The 22,568-nt window shown below is 40.8% G+C and overlaps 1 protein-coding gene across 1 annotated transcript in view; it reads left to right on the top strand.

Annotated features, from left to right (window-relative positions):
• LOC143172099 (protein mono-ADP-ribosyltransferase PARP8-like) overlaps positions 1-21,873 on the top strand; it is a 119,095-nt gene extending 97,222 nt beyond the window's left edge. The window contains 11 exon segments of the mRNA XM_076361350.1: positions 604-729; positions 2,240-2,305; positions 3,561-3,628; positions 3,993-4,041; positions 4,864-4,976; positions 11,988-12,060; positions 14,014-14,083; positions 17,017-17,093; positions 18,044-18,113; positions 19,983-20,067; positions 21,066-21,873. Of these exon segments, the coding sequence (XP_076217465.1) occupies positions 604-729; positions 2,240-2,305; positions 3,561-3,628; positions 3,993-4,041; positions 4,864-4,976; positions 11,988-12,060; positions 14,014-14,083; positions 17,017-17,093; positions 18,044-18,113; positions 19,983-20,067; positions 21,066-21,168 (900 nt within the window). The 3' untranslated portion in view covers positions 21,169-21,873.
• Positions 21,874-22,568: the final 695 nt, after the last annotated feature.

The raw sequence follows: 22,568 nt of genomic DNA, 5'->3' as shown, positions 1-22,568 counted from the left end.
GTGAAATCTTGGAAATCGTAGATATTCAAAGCCATGTCATAATTTTGTACAACAGGAAGGAAGGAAGAGGATCTCCCAGTGTGAGCCATGCAAATGACTATTAAATCACTGCACTGTTCTGGCTTTAGCAGAAGCAATGTTTGCTAGTGTTTCCATGATTACAATCTTCAGGAGAACAGTGGGCAGTGGTACAGATTCACAATCCCTTCCTCTTTCTTGAGCAACATTTTTCACTGGCATCTACTGCACAAAGATACACAGATCCAGCACAAATTCATTTCCCTAGAGAATTCATTTCATCCGGGAATTAGCACATGTACAGAAGAGAAAGCAGGACTGCAAGCAATGTATTTGACGTGATAATACATTTAGGACCAGATACTGGTCCTACTTATGCACCTGGAATAATGTACCAGGGCTGGACCCAAAGCCTGTTGAGGTCAATGGAAAAGTTTCAGTCCTAAACTATGTCCTGTGGATAACATGGTTTGGGTAATACAGATAACAATGAAATATGGTATTACTATAATGTGTAAAAAAAGCAGACTGGATGATACAATATGAAAGTACATATATTAAATAAATATTTTTCTTTATCCCTAGGTGGTTGATCTGTTAGTATCCATGTGTCGGTCTGCGTTAGAGTCACCTAGGAAAGTTGTCATTTTTGAGCCATATCCTTCTGTAGTTGATCCTAATGATCCTCAGATGCTGGCCTTTAACCCCAGGGTAAGTAGTTATCTTTCATTATGTCATAGCTTGGTTTCAGTCATGCGTTAGATTTCAAAGCAAAGCCTTCTTCTGGAGGAGTCTCCTTTACTGTAAGAGAGACAGCTCCAGAATATAGCACAAGCGTGTGACTATTTTCAGAACTTTCTAGTTTTTTTAATTGTCTCTGAGAAGGTATTTGTGAATAAACTGTAAGTTGCATTCAAAGCCAAGAACTTCTTTTAGGGTACAAATTCTAGGTGCAAAATTTTATATTCTTAGTGTCTTTCTCTCAGTGTACACATTGGACACAAAGAGAAAGATGGCCTTTGGGAGGTGTAGACCATGTAGACTTGGGGATTTCCAGTCCATCTTTTTATTCTTAAAGTGGTTGTTGCTGTCATCTCGTTTTCTCTTTGCAAACAATTATGTCCTTAAACTTAATTTATCAAATGTTGGATATAACAGTCGAGTTCTGTACAAGCATCAAATTTTGAAGTAAAGAATTGTGTTTGTACTACTTGCTCCTCAGGCTGCAAATACTGCCTCTCAGGGAAGCCCTAGGGAAGCTGTGAACTATTACAGCTCACTTGAGCCATCCTCAAGGGCATAAATGAGAACTTTGGACATCCTGCATTGTGATGCATTTCACTTTTTCTGAACAAAGGCCAGTTAACGGTGGTCTTTCTCAGAGGAAGGGGCGAGTGCGTGTGCCGAGAGGTGCTTGGGAAGAGGCTGATGAGGAGACAGCTAGTCTAGTGGCTAGGCAGGGCAGGGGTTTGAAGCAGATGAGGGAATGTGAAAAGGGGTCACACCAAAAGAGGAGTGGAGAGAGCCCCTGGGCTGGCAGGGCCCACACCACCTCCTCCCAGCTTCTTGCCAGCATGGGCGAGGTGAAAGTCCTTGGGCAGAAGTTGGCAAGACCCAAAGATGGGGAACAATGAGGCTCCTGAAGGTGACGCGGCATGTGGAGCTGGTGAAGCATGGACGGTTAAGCTCATCTGCTCAGAAAAGGTGGAGCCCTCTGGTAGTGGTTCCCAGTCAGAAGATAGACAAGGGTCAGGGTGAGGCAGAGGGACAACTGAAGGACCTCTGAAGGTTTATAGAGCTGTTAGCAAAGTAAACACATCTGCTTATTTAGCATTTTATTTAAAATCTATTTGTTCACTACATTATTTAACTTAATAGCATATTGTCTAAATAACTGGCAGAGCCTGTGTTTAGTTACAAATATTTGTTTAAAAAGTGACCTAATTTTTTAAGTGAGTCACATTGTTGTGTGTTGGGGATTCCAGTGAAATTCAAAGAAAAACCATCATGATAATATTTTTTCAGGGAATTTTCCTGGACTATGAGTGAGAGAGTCTGTGTGTAAGGTGGAAGGAAGCTATTGGTTAGAAATGTTTGAAAGGATTGGTTTGCTGAACATTCGTCCCAACTTTGGTTTTATACACACTCAAAGAATTCAGGTTTTTGTAGAGCCAAAGACCAATATTCTTTTAATTTATTTGCTTATTTTATGCTACATCAGAAGAAGAATTATGACCGAGTCATGAAAGCATTGGATAGTATCACTTCTATTAGAGAGATGACGCAGGTGAGTTTAAAAATCTTTACATAACTTAATCACCATTTCTAGAACTAGGAAGATGTTTTTATTGCTTGCCTATGATGAGTGGGGAAGTCAATAGTATCATCTCTTTCCTATAGAGCTGTAATAATATTAAAACGTGTGTTAAAAATAACAAACCTAGAGTATCCATAACGGCAGTCAAATAAAAGTGATGAAGTAGAACTCAGATCTTTTGAAGTTTAAATAAGAGATAATAACAGCAAAATGGGACATTGTAACAAGATGATCACCAACTGCTGCATTTCTGGAAATATCAAAGTCAAACTGGGTCTTTTATTTCCAAAGCAAAAGAAATTGATTTTGTGATGGTATTCTGAATGATAGCTTTATTTCTATTATAACAAAACACTTGATCAGCTAAGTACGGTTGGGGACTTGGAAGGTTGGGTCTCTTGGGATTACTACCATACGATTTCTCAATATTCACAGTGGGACAGAATCTGATAGCCATACTTATGTTTATTGTTACACTTCCTTTCCCAAACAGCCCAGCTGATTATAAGTGATTATTGAAACCTCTCCCATGTACCTTGCTTTTCCAACTGTTATATAAATGTAACCTCACAAGAGTTTATAATCTTATTCTATATGTATTCGTAAAGTACTTTGGGATTCTGGAATGAAGAATGAGGTGTATAGAGAGCAGTAAAATACATTGAAAATTAAAATTCAGATATTTTTGTTACTTAATGTAACATCTTGTAAAAATTTAAAAAATCAGGTATTTCTGTTACCTAATATAATGTCTTTTAAAAAGAAAAATAACCACCATTTTGCTTATTATAAGCTGATACAGTATTTTACTTTACCAGTTTATACCATAAAACAGTTAACAAATTGGAGTGGATTATCTTGGGGTATTTTGAGAGACTTAATTTTGTGAAGTTCCAGTCCAATTTCTTATTCCAAGAGCCAAACATAAATAGAGGTCTTCTGCTGTTCTCCCTGAGATCACCAATGTTTGCTATAATATACTCATTTTGATGCTAATTATATGCTTATTATTTTACTCCAGGGAAAATAATTGCTATATTAATTCTTGTTGTTGTCAAAACACATTTATAACTTTACAATGCTAAACGTCAGTAAAACTGTAATTTAAGCCGAATAATGAGTCCCATGTATTCATTTTAATAGATGAAATCATGGGCAATGTAACATATAAAATTTAACCTTATGATTTCAACTAGAAATAAAGAACGTAATTACTCTTTTCTAGGCACCTTACTTGGAAATAAAGAAGCAGATGGATAAACAAGACCCGCTTGCACATCCTCTTCTACAGTGGTATAAAATTGACTCACATGAGATGATAATTATTAAAGTACCAAGTTGAATGAATAATCACTTCACCAGTTTAATTTGGTATAAACTCACCCTAAGAATTAACGTCAGAGTTGACATTTGCAACTGCATTTGTTTCTGGACTGTGTCTGGACCTCATCTGGGCCCTCTGAAAACACTGGAAAGACTCCAGCTTATTTGTATGGCCTCAGATCTGATTTTCTAGTCAAGATTTGGTTTACTTCCATCTGATAGGTTCAAAGGCCTGCAGCTGGGTGCTTTGTGGTGGCCATTCATAACACATGCTTAAGAAGAAAAGTTCTGTTTCGTTATCATGTCTAATACATCTAACTGTTTCTTCTTTTAGGGTTATTTCTAGTAATAGATCACATATTGTGAAGCTACCGGTGAATAGGGTAAGTGTCTGTGGGTTCTTTATTATTTTCTCATTTCTCATGGCTCGTATTAGCATTTTAGGTGGGTATCTCCTGTCCAAATGTAGGTGTCTACATTCAAATTAATCACATGGGCTCCATTAATAGACAGGGGAGAGAAATAGGCAGTTTCAGGTCATGACTCATAGAATCATGTTGTGAATATCTAAAATAGGTCAAAGGAATAATGCTCAGAAAAAGCCTATTTGAGGTGAGTAGCTCAAATGCAAGTGTCTACCCTGTAGTCATCTGACACTGGGTGAGAAGAACGTCACTATTTGTTTTGTTACCATATAGAATATTAGATACAGAATTGTACAAAAAGCAGTGCACACAAACATGATGTACCAGGAGATCCACATATGAGTACACTGTAAAAAGAATATAGCTCTAGAATTTTAGGGGGATGGTGCTGAGATTCATTTCTGAGTATGTGTACCTCTGATCCTCTGATTAAGGGCGTAGTAATCTGCAGCCTTTCAATTCTGAACCTTAATTCAAAGCCAGCACTGATCAGAATACCATGATGAAATTGTTCAATTTAATTACTTTACTAGAGCCATATTAGGCTGAAATATGTTTCAGAAACTTCCATATGTTTCATAAACTGAAGGACATTTTTACTCTTTGATTTCAGGTAAAAACTATGGTAATGAGACCAATTTCAACTTAGTTCATGTAGTTATATAGATGCAGTCATATATTGTGTGAAACAGCATGGTATCTTAAGAACTACCATTATGGAAATACAATGCTTTTGTGTTAATCAACTTCTTTTCACTTGTACACTGTTATATTTTACAGCAACTGAAGTTTATGCACACTCCCCACCAGTTCCTACTTCTCAGCAGTCCACCAGCCAAAGAATCCAATTTTCGAGCTGCTAAAAATCTCTACGGAAGTAACTTTGCGTTTCAGTGAGTACATATATTCATATTAAACAAAGGTTACCAAAATGCCATGCTATTTTTTTGTTCTTGCCATTTAAGGTTTTGTCCTGGTTTCAGCAGTGATAGAGTTAATTTCCTTCCTAGTAGCTGGTACAATGCTGTGTTTTGGATTTAGGAGGAGAACAAAGTTGATAACACACCGATGTTTTAGTTGTTGCTAGGTAATGCTTACACTAGCCAAGGCCTTTTCAGTTTCCCATGCTCTACCAACTGAGAAGGCTGGAGGTGCACAAGAAGCTGGGAGGGGGCACAGCCAAACTGGCCAAAGGGACATTCCATACCATGTGACGTCATGCTCAGTATATAAACTGGGGAAAGCTGGCCAGGGGGGCCGCTGCTCGGGGACTGGCTGGGCATCGGTCGGCGGGTGGTGAGCAATTGTACTGTGCATCACTTGCTTTGTGTATTAGTATTATCATATTATTAGTATTATCATATTATTATCATTTTATTTCAATTATTAAACTGTTTTTATCTCAACCCACGAGTTTTTCTCACTTGTGCTCTTCCAATTCTCTCCCCCATCCCACCGGGGGGTGGGGGGAGTGAGCGAGTGGCTGTGTGGTGCTCAGTTGCTGACTGAGGTTAAACCACAACAGTCCTTTTTGGCGCCCAATGTGGGGCTCGAAGGGTTTGAGATAATAACAGATTAACCAGAGTGTATTAAGGAACTTATATCTGTTAACAGTTGCGGGTCACAATGTTGGTGTCTCTGTTCTCGATATTGATTTGTGTAATCTGCATCGTGCTCCTTTTTTTGCTGTACATGTTAGAGATTGGTGTTGGTTTTTGCAGTTTGCTGTGGTCTGCAGTGATTAGTGATGTCTCGCTTCTGAGGTTTGTTTTTAGAACATTGACCTTGAGGTTAGCGTGGTATGTAAGATTCGCAACGAAGCCATTACTGTACCACGGAGACCATTTCATGGAGACAACTAGCAATTACAGTGACTTTTCTGAGAGTTTTTTTATGGAGGAAATACAGAATGGCAGTGTCACTACCTTCTTCTATGATGTTTCCTCCTTCATTACAGTAACTTTTCAGTATTTTGAACATCCTTGGGTAGTTAAGATACTTCTATTAATACTTCTTGGGAATATTGTTTCGGTTTTGTCTAAAGTTGGTAAGCAATTTAAGAATATCATCCAGAGATCTGCCCCAAGGCTGAATAGTTATGAGTGGCAGGGTGTGTGGGACAAGATGGGCAAGCACCTAGGCAAACGGGCACACCCAGTGTTTTGGAACTTCACCCCTGAGCAAGTGCAGAATCCTGAAAAGTTAGTAGAATATTTGGACAAAGTATGCTGTCACCCTGGCAACTCCAGAGAGATGCAGCTCATTGCAACGTGCTGGGGCCTGGCCCATGCCTACCGAGCCCTGTTCAACACCATTCAGTACCCTCAAAGGGAAGAGAAGGTCTCTGGATCTGACGGTAAAACGACACACCCTGCGGCCACTCAGACCCGGGCGACAGGCCCTGCGGCCACTCCGACCCCAGCGACATGCTCTGCAGCCACTCCGACCCCAGCGACATGCTCTGCAGCCACTCCGACCCCAGCGACATGCTCTGCGGCTACTCAGACCCCGGCGACAGGTACTGCGGCCACTCAGACCCCGGTGACACGCCCTGTGGCTGAACCAAAGAGCCAGCCTGTGCCGGTATCAGTCGCCCCTGTACACAAGAAGAAATCATGGAAGCGGAAGTCGGCTCGTTTAGTAAGGGAGGAAGAAGATGCTTCTAAAAGGGAGCCGGAGGAAGAAGTGTACGAGGCAGACTACCCTGGAGAAGGGCCATCACGAGAACAGGAGGAGGAGGGCCGGCCGCTGCCCAAGGAGGAAGAAGAGGAAGAAATCATAAACGAGGCAGTGACCACCCAATCTCTATCCCTGAGTGAGCTGCGAGATATACGAAAAGATTTCAGCCAGCGTCCAGGCGAGCATATTGTCACCTGGCTGCTTTGATGCTGGGATAATGGGGCCAGTAGCCTGGAATTAGAGGGTAGGGAAGCCAAGCAGCTGGGATCCCTTTCTAGGAAGGGGGCATTGACAAAGCAATTGGAAAACAGACACGAGTCCTCAGCCTTTGGAGGCGACTCCTGTCAAGCATGAAGGAAAGGTATCCCTTCAAGGAAGATGTCATATGTCGCCCAGGCAAGTGGGCCACCATGGAGAAGGGTATCCAGTTCCTGAGAGAATTAGCTGTGCTGGAGGTGATTTATGATGACCTGAACAATGAACAGCTATCCAAAGATCCAGATGAAGTCAAGTGCACGCGACCCATGTGGCGGAAGTTTGTAAGGAGCACACCATCGTCATACGCCAATTCATTGGCAGTGATGACCTGGAAAGATGGAGAGGAACAAACAGTGGATGAATTGGCTGGCCAACTCCGGCAATATGAGGAAAGTTTCTCTTCCTCCCTCGTCTCGGCTGTGGAGAAACTGTCCCGGGAGATCCAGCAACTCAGAGAGGATAGGTCCTACTCCCCACCTGTACGGACCAGTATCTTGGCTATTAGGAGTCAGCGTTCTTTTGCTCAAGAGAGAGAATATAAAGGGTACACACCACGGGGCACCCTATGGTTTTACCTGCGTGACCACGGAGAGGACATGAGGAAGTGGGATGGAAAACCTACCTCTGCCCTAGGGGCACGGGTACATGAGTTGCAAGGGAAAACAATCACAGAAGGGGGTTCTTCCAGGAAAATTGCTGCTCCAGTTTCCAGCGGGCAGTTCCCCAGACAGAGTAGAAGGGCTGATCTTACTTCTGATCTTAATGAAGAGACTTCTGACTCGTATTTACAAGAAATGAGAAATGAGTACTGTGATGAGGACTAGAGGGGCCCTGCCTCCAGCCAGGGGGAGGAAAGGGACAACCGGGTTTACCGGACTGTGTGGATTCGGTGGCCTGGCACATCGGACCCACAGGAGTATAAGGCTCTAGTGGACACCCGTGCACAGTGTACCCTAATGCCATCAAGCTATATAGGGGCAGAACCCATCTGTATTTCTGGGGTCACAGGGGAATCCCATCAGCTAACTGTATTGGAGGCCAAAGTAAGTCTAACTGGGAATGGGTGGCAAAAGCACCCCATTGTGACTGGCCCAGAGGCTCCGTGCATCCTTGGCATAGACTACCTCAGGAGAGGGTATTTCAAGGACCCAAAAGGGTACCGGTGGGCTTTTGGTAGAGCTGCCTTGGAGATGGAAGAAATTAAACAGCTGTCCACCTTGCCTGGTCTCTCGGAGGACCCCTCTGTTGTGGGGTTGCTGAAGGTCGAAGACCAACAGGTGCCAATCGCTACCATGACAGTGCACCGGCGGCAATATCGCACCAACCGAGACTCCCTGATTCCCATCCATAAGCTGATTCGTCAACTGGAGAGCCAAGGAGTGATCAGCAAGACTCGCTCACCCTTTAACAGTCCCATATGGCCAGTGCGAAAGTCACATGGAGAGTGGAGACTAACAGTAGACTATCGTGGCCTGAATGAAGTCACGCCACCGCTGAGTGCTGCTGTGCCAGACATGCTAGAACTTCAATACGAACTGGAGTCAAAGGCAGCCAAGTGGTATGCCACAGTTGATATTGCTAATGCGTTTTTCTCAATCCCTTTGGCAGCAGAGTGCGGGCCACAGTTTGCTTTCACTTGGAGGGGCGTCCAGTGCACCTGGAACCGACTGCCCCAGGTGTGGAAACACAGCCCCACCATTTGCCATGGACTGATCCAGACTGCACTGGAACAGGGTGAGGCTCCAGAACACCTGCAATACATTGATGATATCATTGTGTGGGGCAACACAGCAGAAGTTTTTGAAAAAGGGAAGGAAATAGTCCAAATCCTGCTGAAGGCCGGTTTTGCCATAAAACAAAGTAAGGTCAAGGGACCTGCACAGGAGATCCAGTTTTTAGGAATAAAATGGCAAGATGGACGTCGTCAGATCCCAATGGATGTGATCAACAAAATAACAGCCATGTCTCCACCAACTAGCAAAAAGGAAACAGAAGCTTTCTTAGGCGTCGTGGGTTTCTGGAGAATGCCTATTCCAAATTACAGTCTGATTGTAAACCCTCTCTGTCAAGTGACCCGAAAGAAGAATGATTTCAAATGGGGCCCTGAGCAACGACAAGCTTTTGAACTAATTAAAGAGGAGATAGTTCATGCAGTAGCCCTTGGGCCAGTCTGGGCAGGGCAAGATGTAAAAAATGTGCTCTACACCGCAGCCGGGGAGAACGGCCCTACCTGGAGCCTCTGGCAGAAAGCACCAGGGGAGACTCGAGGTCGACCCCTAGGGTTTTGGAGTCGGGGATACAGAGGATCCGAGGCCCGCTATACTCCAACTGAAAAAGAGTTATTGGCAGCATATGAAGGGGTTCGAGCTGCTTCGGACGTGGTTTGTACTGAAGCACAGCTCCTCCTGGCACCCCGACTGCCGGTGCTGGGCTGGATGTTCAGAAGGGAGGGTCCCCTGTACACATCATGCAACTGATGCTACGTGGAGTAAGTGGGTCGCACTGATCACACAACGGGCTCGAATAGGAAACCCCAGTCGCCCAGGAATCCTGGAAGTGATCATGGATTGGCCAGAGGGCAAAGATTTTGGAATATCGCCAGAGGAGGAGGTGACGCGTGCTGAGGAGGCCCCAATGTATAATGAACTACCAGAAAATGAGAAGCAATATGCCCTGTTCACTGATGGGTCCTGTCGTCTTGTGGGAAAGCATGGGAGGTGGAAAGCTGCTGTGTGGAGTCCTATGCGACAAGTTGTAGAAACTGCTGAAGGAGAAGGTGAATCGAGCCAATGTGCAGAAGTGAAGGCCATCCAGCTGGCTTTAGACATTGCTGACCGAGAAAAGTGGCCAGTGCTCTCTCTCTAGACTGACTCATGGATGGTGGCAAATGCCCTGTGGGGGTGGTTGCAGCAATGGAAGCAGAGCAACTGGCAGCGCAGAGGCAAACCCATCTGGGCTGCCGCATTGTGGCAAGATATTGCTGCCCGGGTACAGAACCTGGTTGTAAAAGTCTGTCACGTAGATGCTCACGTACCCAAGTGTCGGGCCACTGAAGAACATCAAAACAACCAGCAGGTGGATGAGGCTGCTAAGATTGAAGTGGCTCAGGTGGATCTGGACTGGCAACAGAAGGGTGAATTATTTATAGCTCGGTGGGCCCATGACACTTCAGGCCATCAAGGAAGAGATGCAACATACATTTATTTAACATAGGTTAAAGCCTCTTTGGTATGGGGGACGATGGCTGAAATATAAATATGGGGAGGCCTGGCACATTGATTTTATCGCACTCCCACAAACCCGCCAAGGCAAGCGCCACGTGCTTACAATGGTGGAGGCAACCACCGGATGGCTGGAAACATACCCCGTGCCCCATGCCACTGCCCGGAACACTATCCTGGGCCTTGAAAAGCAAGTCCTATGGCGACATGGCACCCCAGAAAGAATTGAGTCAGACAACGGGACTCATTTCCGAAACAACCTCATAGACACCTGGGCCAAAGGGCATGGCATTGAGTGGGTATATCACATCCCCTGTCATGCACCAGCCTCTGGGAAAATTGAACAATACAATGGACTGTTAAAGACTACACTGAGAACAATGGGTGGTGGGACGTTCAAACATTGGGATACGCATTTAGCAAAGGCCACCTGGTTAGTCATCACGAGGGGATCTGCCAATCGAGCTGGCCCTGCCCAGTCAGAACTTTTACGTACTGTAGAAGGGGATAAAGTCCCTGTAGTGCACAGCATAAAAAATATGCTGGGGAAAACAGTCTGGGTTATTCCTGCCTCGGGCAAAGGCAAACCCATCCGTGGGATTGCTTTTGCTCAAGGACCTGGGTGCGCTTGGTGGGTGATGCGGGAGGATGGGGAAGTCCGATGTGTACCTCAAGGGGATTTGATTTTGGGTGAGAATAGCCAATGATCTGAATTACGTGATGTTAAGCGCTACATAATATTATATGCCATACTAATGATATTACAATAAGAATCACCCAGATTAATGGAGAATGAACTTCAGTGAAACCAAGCAAAGCACAGTGATGATGGTACCAGAACTGACTTCAACATGAAACAATCCAACACCACATACCATCTCCATTTTTCCTGCCCTGGAAGATTATTACGACAGATGGAGCCCAAAGTCATGGACTAAATGAATTCACCGAACATTTTAGAGGGATGGCCCACAGACTAAGGGAATGATATCTCTGTGTGTGTGTGTATATATAGATATATAAAAAAAAAAGGGGGTGGTGATTAATGAAAATGTACTGGAAAATGTGAGACTTGAGCATGACGTAGATGATATAGAATAAGCGGTGGATATTGTCCTGGTTTCGGCAGGGATAGAGTTAATTTCCTTCCTAGTAGCTGGTACAGTGCTGTGTTTTGGATTTAGGAGGAGAACAAAGTTGATAACACACCGATGTTTTAGTTGTTGCTAGGTAATGCTTACACTAGCCAAGGACTTTTTAGTTTTCCATGCTCTACCGACTGAGAAGGCTGGAGGTGCACAAGAAGCTGGGAGGGGGCACAGCCAAACTGGCCAAAGGGACATTCCATACCATGTGACGTCATGCTCAGTACATAAACTGGGGAAAGCTGGCCTGGGGGGCCGCTGCTCGGGGACTGGCTGGGCATCGGTCGGCGGGTGGTGAGCAATTGTACTGTGCATCACTTGCTTTGTGTATTATTATTATATTATTATTATCATAATTTTATTTCAATTATTAAACTGTTTTTATCTCAACCCACTTGTTTTTCTCACTTGTGCTCTTCCAATTCTCTCCCCCATCCCACCGGAGGGAGGGGAGTGAGCGAGCGGCTGCGTGGTGCTCAGTTGCCGACTGAGGTTAAACCACGACAGGTTTACAGCTGGGAATTTATTGTTTTAAAGGATTACTGATTTCATTTTGCATTTTACACTGTGGATTTTAACGAATTCTCTTTCATTTTTTCAGTGGTTCACACATTGAAAATTGGCATTCCATCCTGAGGAACGGCTTAGTTGTTGCTTCCAATACGAGGCTGCAGGTAAATAGTAGACTAAAAAGACTTTAGCTAACCTGTGCATGTTTGATTACATATTAAGCTTAGCTGAGTTTTCAAGGGATGTGGTTCTGGTAGTCATATAGGTGGCAAAAAGGGGTGATTTCAAATACCCTCATGTTTCCTGGAAAAGGTACTTTTCTGAAGCAATTAAAATGAAATAATGTGTCTGCTAAAATGGCTAAAAAATCCCATCGGTGGAATCAGTGTTTCAATTTTACATTGCACAGCGGCACCTCCAGGAGGCTTAGCTCAGTACTGCTTAAAAGCAGTCTCAGGGATTAAAATTTAGAGCTACATAAACTATGTCTATGTTATAGGATCCAAGAGCATACTAAATTTACAGAAGCTGGCTTTACAGCATCTTCTCTTCTCCTCTGGTTTCCTTGGGAAGGGAATATGAGTGTACTGGCCAGGAGGGAGCTATTGCAAACTTCAGTTCGGTTTCTCAGACTGAATCATCAGGAGACCACTATTGCAGAGCAAAGTAGGCAGTATCAGAAGGACTGGGGAGCTGTAATTCGGAGTATTTTAGCATCAGGGTTTTGACAGCTCTTTCCCCAGAGCTGAGTCCATGATACCTTGGAGGAGGATCCCGGGGTGCTGACTAAGGATCGGGGAACAGGAAACACTGAAAGAAGGGAATGGAAATCTCTGCTGTTCCTCTTAGTGGTTTGGGTGTTTTCATTAGCATCTTTGTAAGACACTTTCCCAAATTCACCAAAGTAAAACGCTTTGTTCATGCTTATTTTTTTGTTCAGGGTTGAGATACTGAGAAGAGGAGGAAACAGTAAAGCCCTGTTTTATACAAGTCATCATTTTTAAATCTCTCGCACAACTAGGGCATATCCTGAGCCCAGTTCATTCTGCTTACCCCAGTACCAACCAGTCAGGAAAAAATATCTACTCACCAAGGATCCTATACAACATTGTAGGATCTGGAGGAGTGAGAGCATGATTGCACGTTCCTATGTGAGCTCTGGCACATTGCAGAGATGATGTAAATGTCATTGGGTCAGAGGAAAGAAATAAGGGTGAGCATGACTCTGAAGCCCAGCGGTCATAGTATCTACCTGGGTAGGAGATACTCTGGGTTCTCATTTTTGCTCCAACAACTACTTTGTGTGTTTTCTTTAAGGACTTTGCCACATAAAGCAGTCAGTCCCTGGAGGAGAAGCGAAACCAATACCTCCCCCTTTCCAGAAAAGAAAATGACCACAGCGCTAATAAAAAGTGCTCAGTTTTGTTGCTTAGCCCAAGCTCCATGACATGAGCAGCGATGTTGGTGAAGAGTCTTCCCTTTCCTCTCTTCTTTTCAGACAGCTGGTAGCTTTGTGGCTAAAGCGCAGTCCTGCAGTGATGGGATATGCATGTCTGAATTGGCTCAGGCAAAAGCTTGATTAAACCCATTCCTCCAGTACTCAGGCTGAACTAGTGACTGAATTTTTCTATAGCATATGAGCAGTGTTATCACCATCTCTTCATTTCTCACCTTAAAGAAAAGAAAAACAGCTGTTGCTGATGATGATTCACAAAGGCTGGCTTAGGCTGTGGTTCCTGCCAAGGTTTTGATGTGAGACACATGCTGAGCTTGCTCAGCCTTGTTAAGGCTAAGGTGTATTTGGCCATCTACAGAAGCACCCTCTGTAGGCATCCTCCATGGCAATGTTAGATTTAAAAACAGAAAATGCAATTTTATATATAAATCTGATGTAAAATTATCTTTGGGCATTTGGACATGGTTTCCAGAATATACAGTATCTTAGTTGTATATTCACAGCATGATTTTTTTAAAGACTTCTTTGAACACCATTTATTACCAGACAATAAATTAGTGCAGTGGGGCAGATGCTTATCTACATTAGGACCTGTGCCTATCATTATTATTTTGTCCAGATAACCAAATTAATGTTAAACAATCACTCCGCTCTTTTTCAGCTCCATGGTGCAATGTTTGGAAGTGGAATCTACCTTAGTCCATTGTCAAGCATATCATTTGGTTACTCAGGTGATATTTATAAATCACTCTAAAGTTGGAGAAATATAGGGGGGTATCTTAGTCTACTGCTTTTCTTACCAGCTTCACTGTTTACAACACTGTAGTAAATTTTATCTTTGTAGGCCAAGATTTAATTTATTTAAAAAAGAGAAAATCTAAGTTCCCTTATTAAATACCTGTCCTTGTTTTCCAAGGTACTGAGTATCTTGACACTGTGCTTGAAGTAAATAGTAACTAATACTGGATGCTGTGTGTAATGGAGCAGGTCTCAATTATGCAGTGGAAATCCAACTTTGTGTTTGTGATTTTTTTTGTCAGTATCTGCCTAAGTCCATCTAACATTATCTATGGATTCATGGGCTTTTAGGACCTGATCTGACAAAACAAATATTCATCAATAGACATGTTCAACTGTGTATATTTAAGAATATTCTCAAGTATTGCCATGTCAGGGTTACATAGAAAGTACAGGACAGTGTGTTTATTTTAGCATGAGAAGGGGAGGGAACATAATTTGTCCCACTAATAAATCCAAAAGTGAGTGATGCAGAGTTTTCCATGTAAGAATAAAATCATAAATAGAAGCACAATAGAAACATGATACACCAATGTGTATATTAAGAAACTTTCGTAGAGATTTTAAATTACAGTGACTTTTTCCTTTAGTTATGTTGTAATTGCCATTTCATAGAATCATAGAATGGTTTGAGTTGGAAGGGACCTTAAAGATCATCTAGTTCCAAACCCCCTGCCATGGGCAGGGATATCTTCCACTAGATCAGGTTGCTCAAAGCCTCATCCAACCTGGCCTTGAACACTTCCAGGGAGGGGGCATCCACAACTTCTCGGGGCAGCTTGTTCCAGTGTCTCACCACCCTCACAGTAAAGAATTTCTTCCTTATATCTAATCTAAATCTACCCTCTTTCAGTTTAAAACCGTTACCCCTCGTCCTATCACTACACTCCCTGATAAAAAGTCACTCCCCATCTTTCCTGTAGGCCCCCTTTAAGTACTGATAGGCTGCAATAAGGTCTCCCCAAAGCCTTCTCTTCTCTAGGCTGAACAACCCCAGCTCTCTCAGCCTTTCTTCATAGGAGAGGTGTTCCATCCCCCTGATCATCTTCGTGGCCCTCCTCTGGACCCGCTCCAACAGGTCCGTGTCTTTCTTATGCTGGGGCCCCAGAGCTTGAACACAGTACTCTAGGTGGGGTCTCACGAGAGCGGTGTAGAGGGGGAGAATCACCTCCCTCAACCTGCTGGCCACACTTCTTTTGATGCAGCCCAGGATGCGATTGGCTTTCTGGGCTGCAAGCGCACATTGCCAGCTCATATTCAGTTTTTCATCCACCAGTACCCCCAAGTCCTTCTCCACAGGGCTGCTCTCAATCCACTCATTGCCCAGCCTGTATCCATGTTTGGGATTGCCCCGACTCAGGTGCAGGACCTTGCACTTGGCCTTGTTGAACTTCGTGAGGTTCGCACGGGCCCACCTCTCTAGCCTGTCAAGGTCCCTCTGGATGGCATCCCTTCTGTCTGGAGTATCAACCACACCACTCAGCTTGGTGTCATCTGCAAACTTGCTGAGGGTGCACTCAATCCCACTGTCCATGTCCTCGACAAAGATGTTAAATAATACTGGTCCCAATATGGACCCCTGATGGACCCCACTCATCACTGGTCTCCACCCGGACATCGAGCTGTTGACTGCAATTCTTTGAGTGCAACCATCCAGCCAATTCCTTATCCACCAAATGCATGTCTCTCCATTTCCTCACATATGAAAGTGTTGGTATAGCTGAATGTGTGTTTGTGTGCATGTAGATAAATTTAATTCTGAGAGTTTTAGTTATGCTTTCTGATTTTCAGTATTTTTAGGTAATATCATGATTCATTTTAAGAGCTCAGCATTTTTTATTAGTATTTACTGAATTTCAATATCAGTAATCTCTAAATGCACTTTCAGCTTTTCAGTGATTACACAAGTATGGAAGCTCTTTAGGACTCACTAAAAGTGCAGGTTGCAGTATCATTATCTAACAAAATGCCCCTCTTTTGGGGCAACATTGCTTTGTCAGCTTCAATGTGTTTTTTTCTCATCTCTACCTTTTTTGGTCCCTTCCATCCAGTCTCCTCCAGAAAGGAGGCCTGTATTCCCATGAAGTATATAATACTTGATGCCAATAAAAACCACAGAGGAGTCCTACGCTCCCTGTTACTTCAAAGACTTAATCTCCATAACTGCCAAGAAATATGGGATACTGGAAAAGCAAGGAAGCCTGTAGTAGCATACAATACAGGAATTTTATATAAACCAACATGAGGAATATAAGAGAGATGTAAGGCACAAATGTAGGTGTTTAGATTTCTGAGATGGAAATTAGATCAAAGGTGGCTGACAAATAATTATATAAAATACTTTTACCTGTAGATAAATTAATTAAACCAAGGTAGACTTTAAAACTACCTTTAAATAAATTAAATAAATTAACTACTCCTAAAAATTATTTAGACTTTTAATAAGTCTAAAGTGTTAAAGATTAATATCTGAAGTTTTTTCTCTCATGATTTTACTGTCCCACCCACCGTAAATCAACCTGAATAGGGTCAGTTAAACTCAAGACATGCTGACATGCAACTCTGTTAAGCAACCACCTAAGAGCATTCCTGAACCGAATTCAGTGGCATTTAAGCTCATGTTTATCTGCTTTTGCACCTGCTTAATGCTAATTTGACTTTTCCTAAGGTCTTCGCAACACATGCAGATGTGTTGGTAATTTGCAGGATTAAATCGAAATATTCTATGACAAAGTTAACTAGCTTTTTGACCGCCATGCAAAGGATTGTGATTCCCACTGTGCTACCTGTTTCATTCTCCATACTTAACTTTGCTTATGAAGGTATTTATATGCCAGGGTATCTTACATGTTTTTAATATTCTTAGGGATGAACAAGAAGCAGCAGAAGGTGTCAGCTAAAGATGAACCAGCTTCAGGCAGTAAGGGCAGTAATACATCACAGGTACAGTACATCAACCATCTCTGGAAGATTTATGGTTTTATGTTTGGGAACTTGATAGCTGAAAAGGAGGCAATATTCCCTCTGTGAAAGCTAACAGTTTTATTTTATTGAATGAAATCAACAACTTCAGAGACTGCAACCATCACATACAGCCCAACTGCTTTTAGTAACAATTTACAGAGTATACTGCAGGTCCCTGTGCCCTTCTTTTCCAAGTAGTAGTATTTGGGAAGAGAAAGAAAACGAAATACAGATTGCATTATGACCCTTAGCAAGCCCTTGCTTTCTAAGTTCTAGACTTGCAGAAGAATGATGCAAAAGGAGTTGAGAGTGGTTATTGCTGAAAAATGAGTAGCATTTCATTGATAGCAAGTCAGTTTTTCTTTTTCATAGTTTTTACATATTAAACCATTAGAATTCTGCTTTATCTAAAGCAAACTCATAGCATTTATGTGTAGGGCTAAATTTTGAGAAAGAAATCTTACATCTGTCTCTATAGTTAACATGTAAAAACTACAGAATAATCTGTCTTTGGAGAGAGATTGGTATGTAACAGCAGAAGCCCTCAGAAATTAGAAGGCCAGTAAAATATCAGGGTAGTGGCCAAAGAATCGATGATCAAATTCACCTTGTAATTATTTTTTTTCTGCTATCAATTTTTGTGTCAGTAACACTCTGATATTTCTAATAATATTATTCATTCTGTAATAATTAGGAACTTTTCTTTCTGGATAAAGGAGTTCAAATCCCTCCTACAATAATCCAAAAAAATAATAGAAATGTTTTTAGAAATTCTATTACATTTAGAAATAAAATAGAAATGTTTTAGAAAGACTGCCTCTATCTTTGTTCATTAATAAACCACTGAAAATAGCAGCCCTCTCCTTTGTTACTTTTTCACTCAGTTTGTCTTACTGCACTAATTGTTTTCTCATGTTTTTACATCTCAGTCACAGAAGAAAGGACAACAGTCACAATTTTTGCAAAGCCGTAACTTAAAATGCATAGCCTTATGTGAAGGTAAGCTGAAAGCCCTTGAAAAACTGTTTTAGTCATGGACACAGTGTTACTGGATGCAAATCAGTGAGACCTTTAGTTCCAGTATTGGTTGTTTTTAGGTAAGAGACTACTGGTAGGCGTATGAGTACTTGTTTAATAGCTGACCTTTATATTTCAGTTCAGAATGTTTCCCTCTTCAAACAAAACCTGTAACACATGCTGAATTTTCATGACATAATCATATGCACATAGCGACTGATCATCTGGTCTGTCTTTCAAATGTGATCATATTCCTAAGCCATCAGTATAACCCGTCATGGTCTTTATTTGAAACAGTGACTTCTTACAAGCTCTTGACAAATGCATTAAACACCTACAAGTCAGAAAAAACAGATTTCCTATTGAATTTCCAAATACTTTTTCACTTCTCAGGCAAATATACTGTTCGTCTGGTAACCAGTCTGTTCTCTTTGATAGCTGCAGAAATTTTGTGAAGTTAAAATCCAGTACATATGAGTACGGTCATTCTTGAAAGACTTGGCTATTCTTTTAATAACTAATGAAACCTCAGCAGGTTTTGAGAACAACGAATTATGAAATTTGAATAAGAATTGTACCAGTAATCGGTAATTAATCTCATTGGCCAAACAAAAAGAAACTATATTAAACTCAGTTTGCCCTCCATTTTGAGCATTTGTTTATTTTTAAAAGTAAAAATTCAGACAGACGGTGGAAAAGATGTTATTTCAAAATAGAAGCTTTAAGCTATATATGCTACTTTTTAATGTATATATTTTTGAGAATGTTCAAGTGAAATATTTAATATGATTAAGAAGATGTCAGTCAACATGAAAATGCAATTTGATCTGGACAGAAAAACACATAAGCTTAGTTCTAAAACTTTCAGAAGAAGATATGAAATGAATCTAGGGTTTACTAGAATTTACTTGGCCTTTAATGCCTGAAGTTTCTAAATATAAATTACATCTTTCCCAAGGACTTTTTCATCTATGTCATTCTTTCCTCACATTTATTAATGGATTATGGATCTTATAAGGGTGAATTTTAAATATTTGGTAAAATATATTTTACGTCATTCATATTCACTTCATTTTTCTGTGAAAAGAAGTGTTTAGGGGAGGTGGTTAATATAGATTTTAAATAAAATTAATTACAAGAGAAAAATGTTTGTTAAAAATTACAATTAATGGAAGAAATGGTATAAAAACTGAATATGCATTTATTCATGGTAGTGTTTAAATGCATTTATAGAAATCTTTTCAAATACAGATTGATAGTAAAGATTCTACCTAGCAATAAAAAGTTTTTTTTCCTGTGTTGTCCTAATTCTGCTGGTAAATAACCTATCATCAAATACATTGCTATTTTCTAAATGTTGAGCAAGTTTTGGCAAGCTCTGTGATCCCCTTGAGTCATAATTGCTATGCTAATTTTTTTAAAATATTTAGTAGTATTGCAAATCCCAAATTTGTGGTATCTCAGTTTCAGGCTTTATCTTTCACATCTTATTTTTGGCTCAGCCATCATTAATCACAAATATCTCTGTTCTGATTAGTTGACTCAGATGCTCCTTAACAGCCCTATGGCCATTTAAAATCAGTTTTTAATAAATATACTTTTTCATTTTTCATTCCAATTAAGAACTGGCTCCCATACATCTGTGTTTTCTGGAAAATATAACATATTTTGGAAACAAGAATCAAGTTCATCTTCCTGTTTGTACTAGCAGCCAACTTGGAGTCTACGACATGCACTGGAAAACTACACATTCCCAGAAGGCTATTTAAAGTGTTTAAAAAAGCAAATCTTTTAAAGCAATGTTTTCCAGGCGTGTTTTCATCACTATGAAATTTATTCTTTCCCTGATAGTGATAACTTCATCCGATCTGCACAAACATGGAGAGATATGGGTAGTTCCCAATACGGATCACGTGTGTACAAGATTTTTCTTTGTGTGAGTACAAAGCTTCTTTTAACATTCAACATCTGTCCATTCTAGGCCTTTTTCCCCATGTTCCCTCCAATAGTTGTAAATGAAGTAGATAAAAGATGTTTCTTCCTAATTCTTTAAAGTATCACTTCATTTTTTATTTATCTCTGTATTTACTTTTGTTAGGAAATGTATGTATAAGTTAGTTAGTGACAAAGGTTTAGTAGATGTTTAGTTATAGAATAAACGAATGGAGAGTTACTTATTTTTCCCACTCTATAGCATTACCTCATGTTACATTAAGTCTATCCATGTATCGTAAAATCTCTCTTCTATTTGGGTGTATGTTTTAAAGCTGAGGAATTCATTAAAGGCTTCCTGTCTATGATGTGAGCATTTCCCCTCTCACCTATGACTTGTAATTATATATTGGCATAGATTTCAGCCCTGCAGAGTCATGCAGACTAGTGGAGGAGCATGCACTGGGGGTTTCAGTGATCAGGATTGCTTTATCCATGCGAATCCTTAATGCAGGCGAGTTCTCACAAGGAGAAAAACCCTGGAGGTTGTCGTGGTGTCACCACTAAGTGGAGGCCCACTTGTGACAGGAGTTTGGGTACCGCAGGCATTGCGGTACATTGTGCATGCTTTGGCACCAGCCTCACGTAGGGTGGTCTGGGAGCAGCTGCAGAAACAGAAACAGCCCTTTCCTTTATACCTCCAGCAAGAGGGAAGCTGCTAACGTGCCTTGGTGGGCCAGGTGCCGGCAGAAGTCCCCTTTGGGTCCTAGTGGGTTATTCAACCTCAGGGTTTCGATGACAATGGCAGCCTTACCACCCTTCACTCTATAGAGAGTTTAGGATCTGCATATAACAGTGAAGTGCAGCAGAGCATTTTAATAGGAAACATGTTAACATATGGAATAAACACTCTTGATTATTGAATGAAACAGAGTTTTGGATGTTTTTAGGTAGATTAATAAAACACTAATCTGATTTTATTTTCTGTACTCTTTTTTTTAGTTATGAAGATGGTCAAGTGGGTGATACAAGTATAAATACACAGGAACCAAGCATTCATAAAGAGATTCTTCGAGTCATTGGCAATCAAACTGCTACTGGTTAAAAGGACCACTCTTATTTAATTGATGTGATTTGGAAGCCTTCCTCGGTCTCAAAGCTGGATTTTGAACTGAAGAAGATGCAAAAAACTAATTTATTATTATTATTATTCTAAGCAAATTAACCCTTTGAATACTTACTGTTTTCTTACTTAGTATTTCTTATCTCATCAAAATACCTGAAATGGTATGAATTAGCAACTGTAGGGGTGCAAAGTCTATTAATATACTACAACTAATAATAATTAAACAGGCATTTGGGTTGCTCACAATAAACAGACTTTAAAAAGGAGTTTTGTGCTGATATTTTTATATTAAACTTCAATTGGAGGTTTTAGTACTGTATACCAGTATTTTAAATTTAGAATGACTTAATTATAAGCAAGAGAGAAGATTTTATAGTGGAGCACCTGTATTATGCAGGATACTTTGCAATAAGTAAAATATTCCATATTTAAACACAATAAAAGGTTGTCTGGAACATGTCAAATTAGAGACTGGTTACCTGCAGCTATCTTTGATTATTTTACACAGATGCAGCTAGGATTTAGAGTCAAAGGCTAAAACAACAATACATTTTTGATTTAAGGATTGAAACAAAGCAAAAAGTAATGACTCTGATGGTATATGTTTAGTTTTCTTTATCTTCTCTGGAAACACTGTCTTATCCATTAAGTAGCTCAGTTGCATTTTTTAATTATATGAGCCTAGCAAACACCTGGAAATCCTGAAGCTGTTAACTTCCTTTTTACAAATTTGTTTTTTATATACTAGATTTTACAGTTTCTTTAGATCAACAAGGTTCTTTAATGTTTTCATCTTAACTTCAGTGAGACTGCTCTGTGGTTAAATTTAGCCACATATTTAAAAGTACCTGCTGAATAAGGGCTTTTACATGACTGAGTTGATTGTTCATACATCAGAAAATACAAACAAATGCAAAATTTTACTGATTTTCTCTTGGTGAAATATTTTTATTAATTTATTCCTAAGGGAAAACAAATCAAATCAAATCTTTCCGTCCTTTAAACTAACAACTGTTTTTTTCCAAGTGAGCATGATGGCAACACCAGTCCCCAAGGCATAAATCACACCCTTAAATATGGAGAGCAGTTCAACTTACACATCTGTGCAATTATGACAGGCCACCTCAGAAAGCAAAAATAGACTGAATCCTCTATTATGTTATTTTCATAATAAAGATACTGAAGAGCCAAATAACAGCACAACAGAGCACAGGCCAGTGTTTGTTTCTTTTAAACAGAACTGCATTAGATATGCAGTAATGGGTGATTTCTTCTTTCTGCACTCCCTTATTCCTTGCTGTAATTGAAGTGCCCTGCAAGTAAAATAGTATTATTGGGCCTAGGAGCACATACTTGGAGATGTGTTTTAGCATTCCAGA

This window comes from Aptenodytes patagonicus, chromosome W (assembly GCF_965638725.1).
Source record: "Aptenodytes patagonicus chromosome W, bAptPat1.pri.cur, whole genome shotgun sequence".
In the NCBI taxonomy this organism is placed as follows: Eukaryota; Metazoa; Chordata; class Aves; order Sphenisciformes; family Spheniscidae; genus Aptenodytes; species Aptenodytes patagonicus.
Note: the sequence above shows the minus strand (reverse complement) of the source record. Positions and strands in the feature narration are given on the sequence as shown.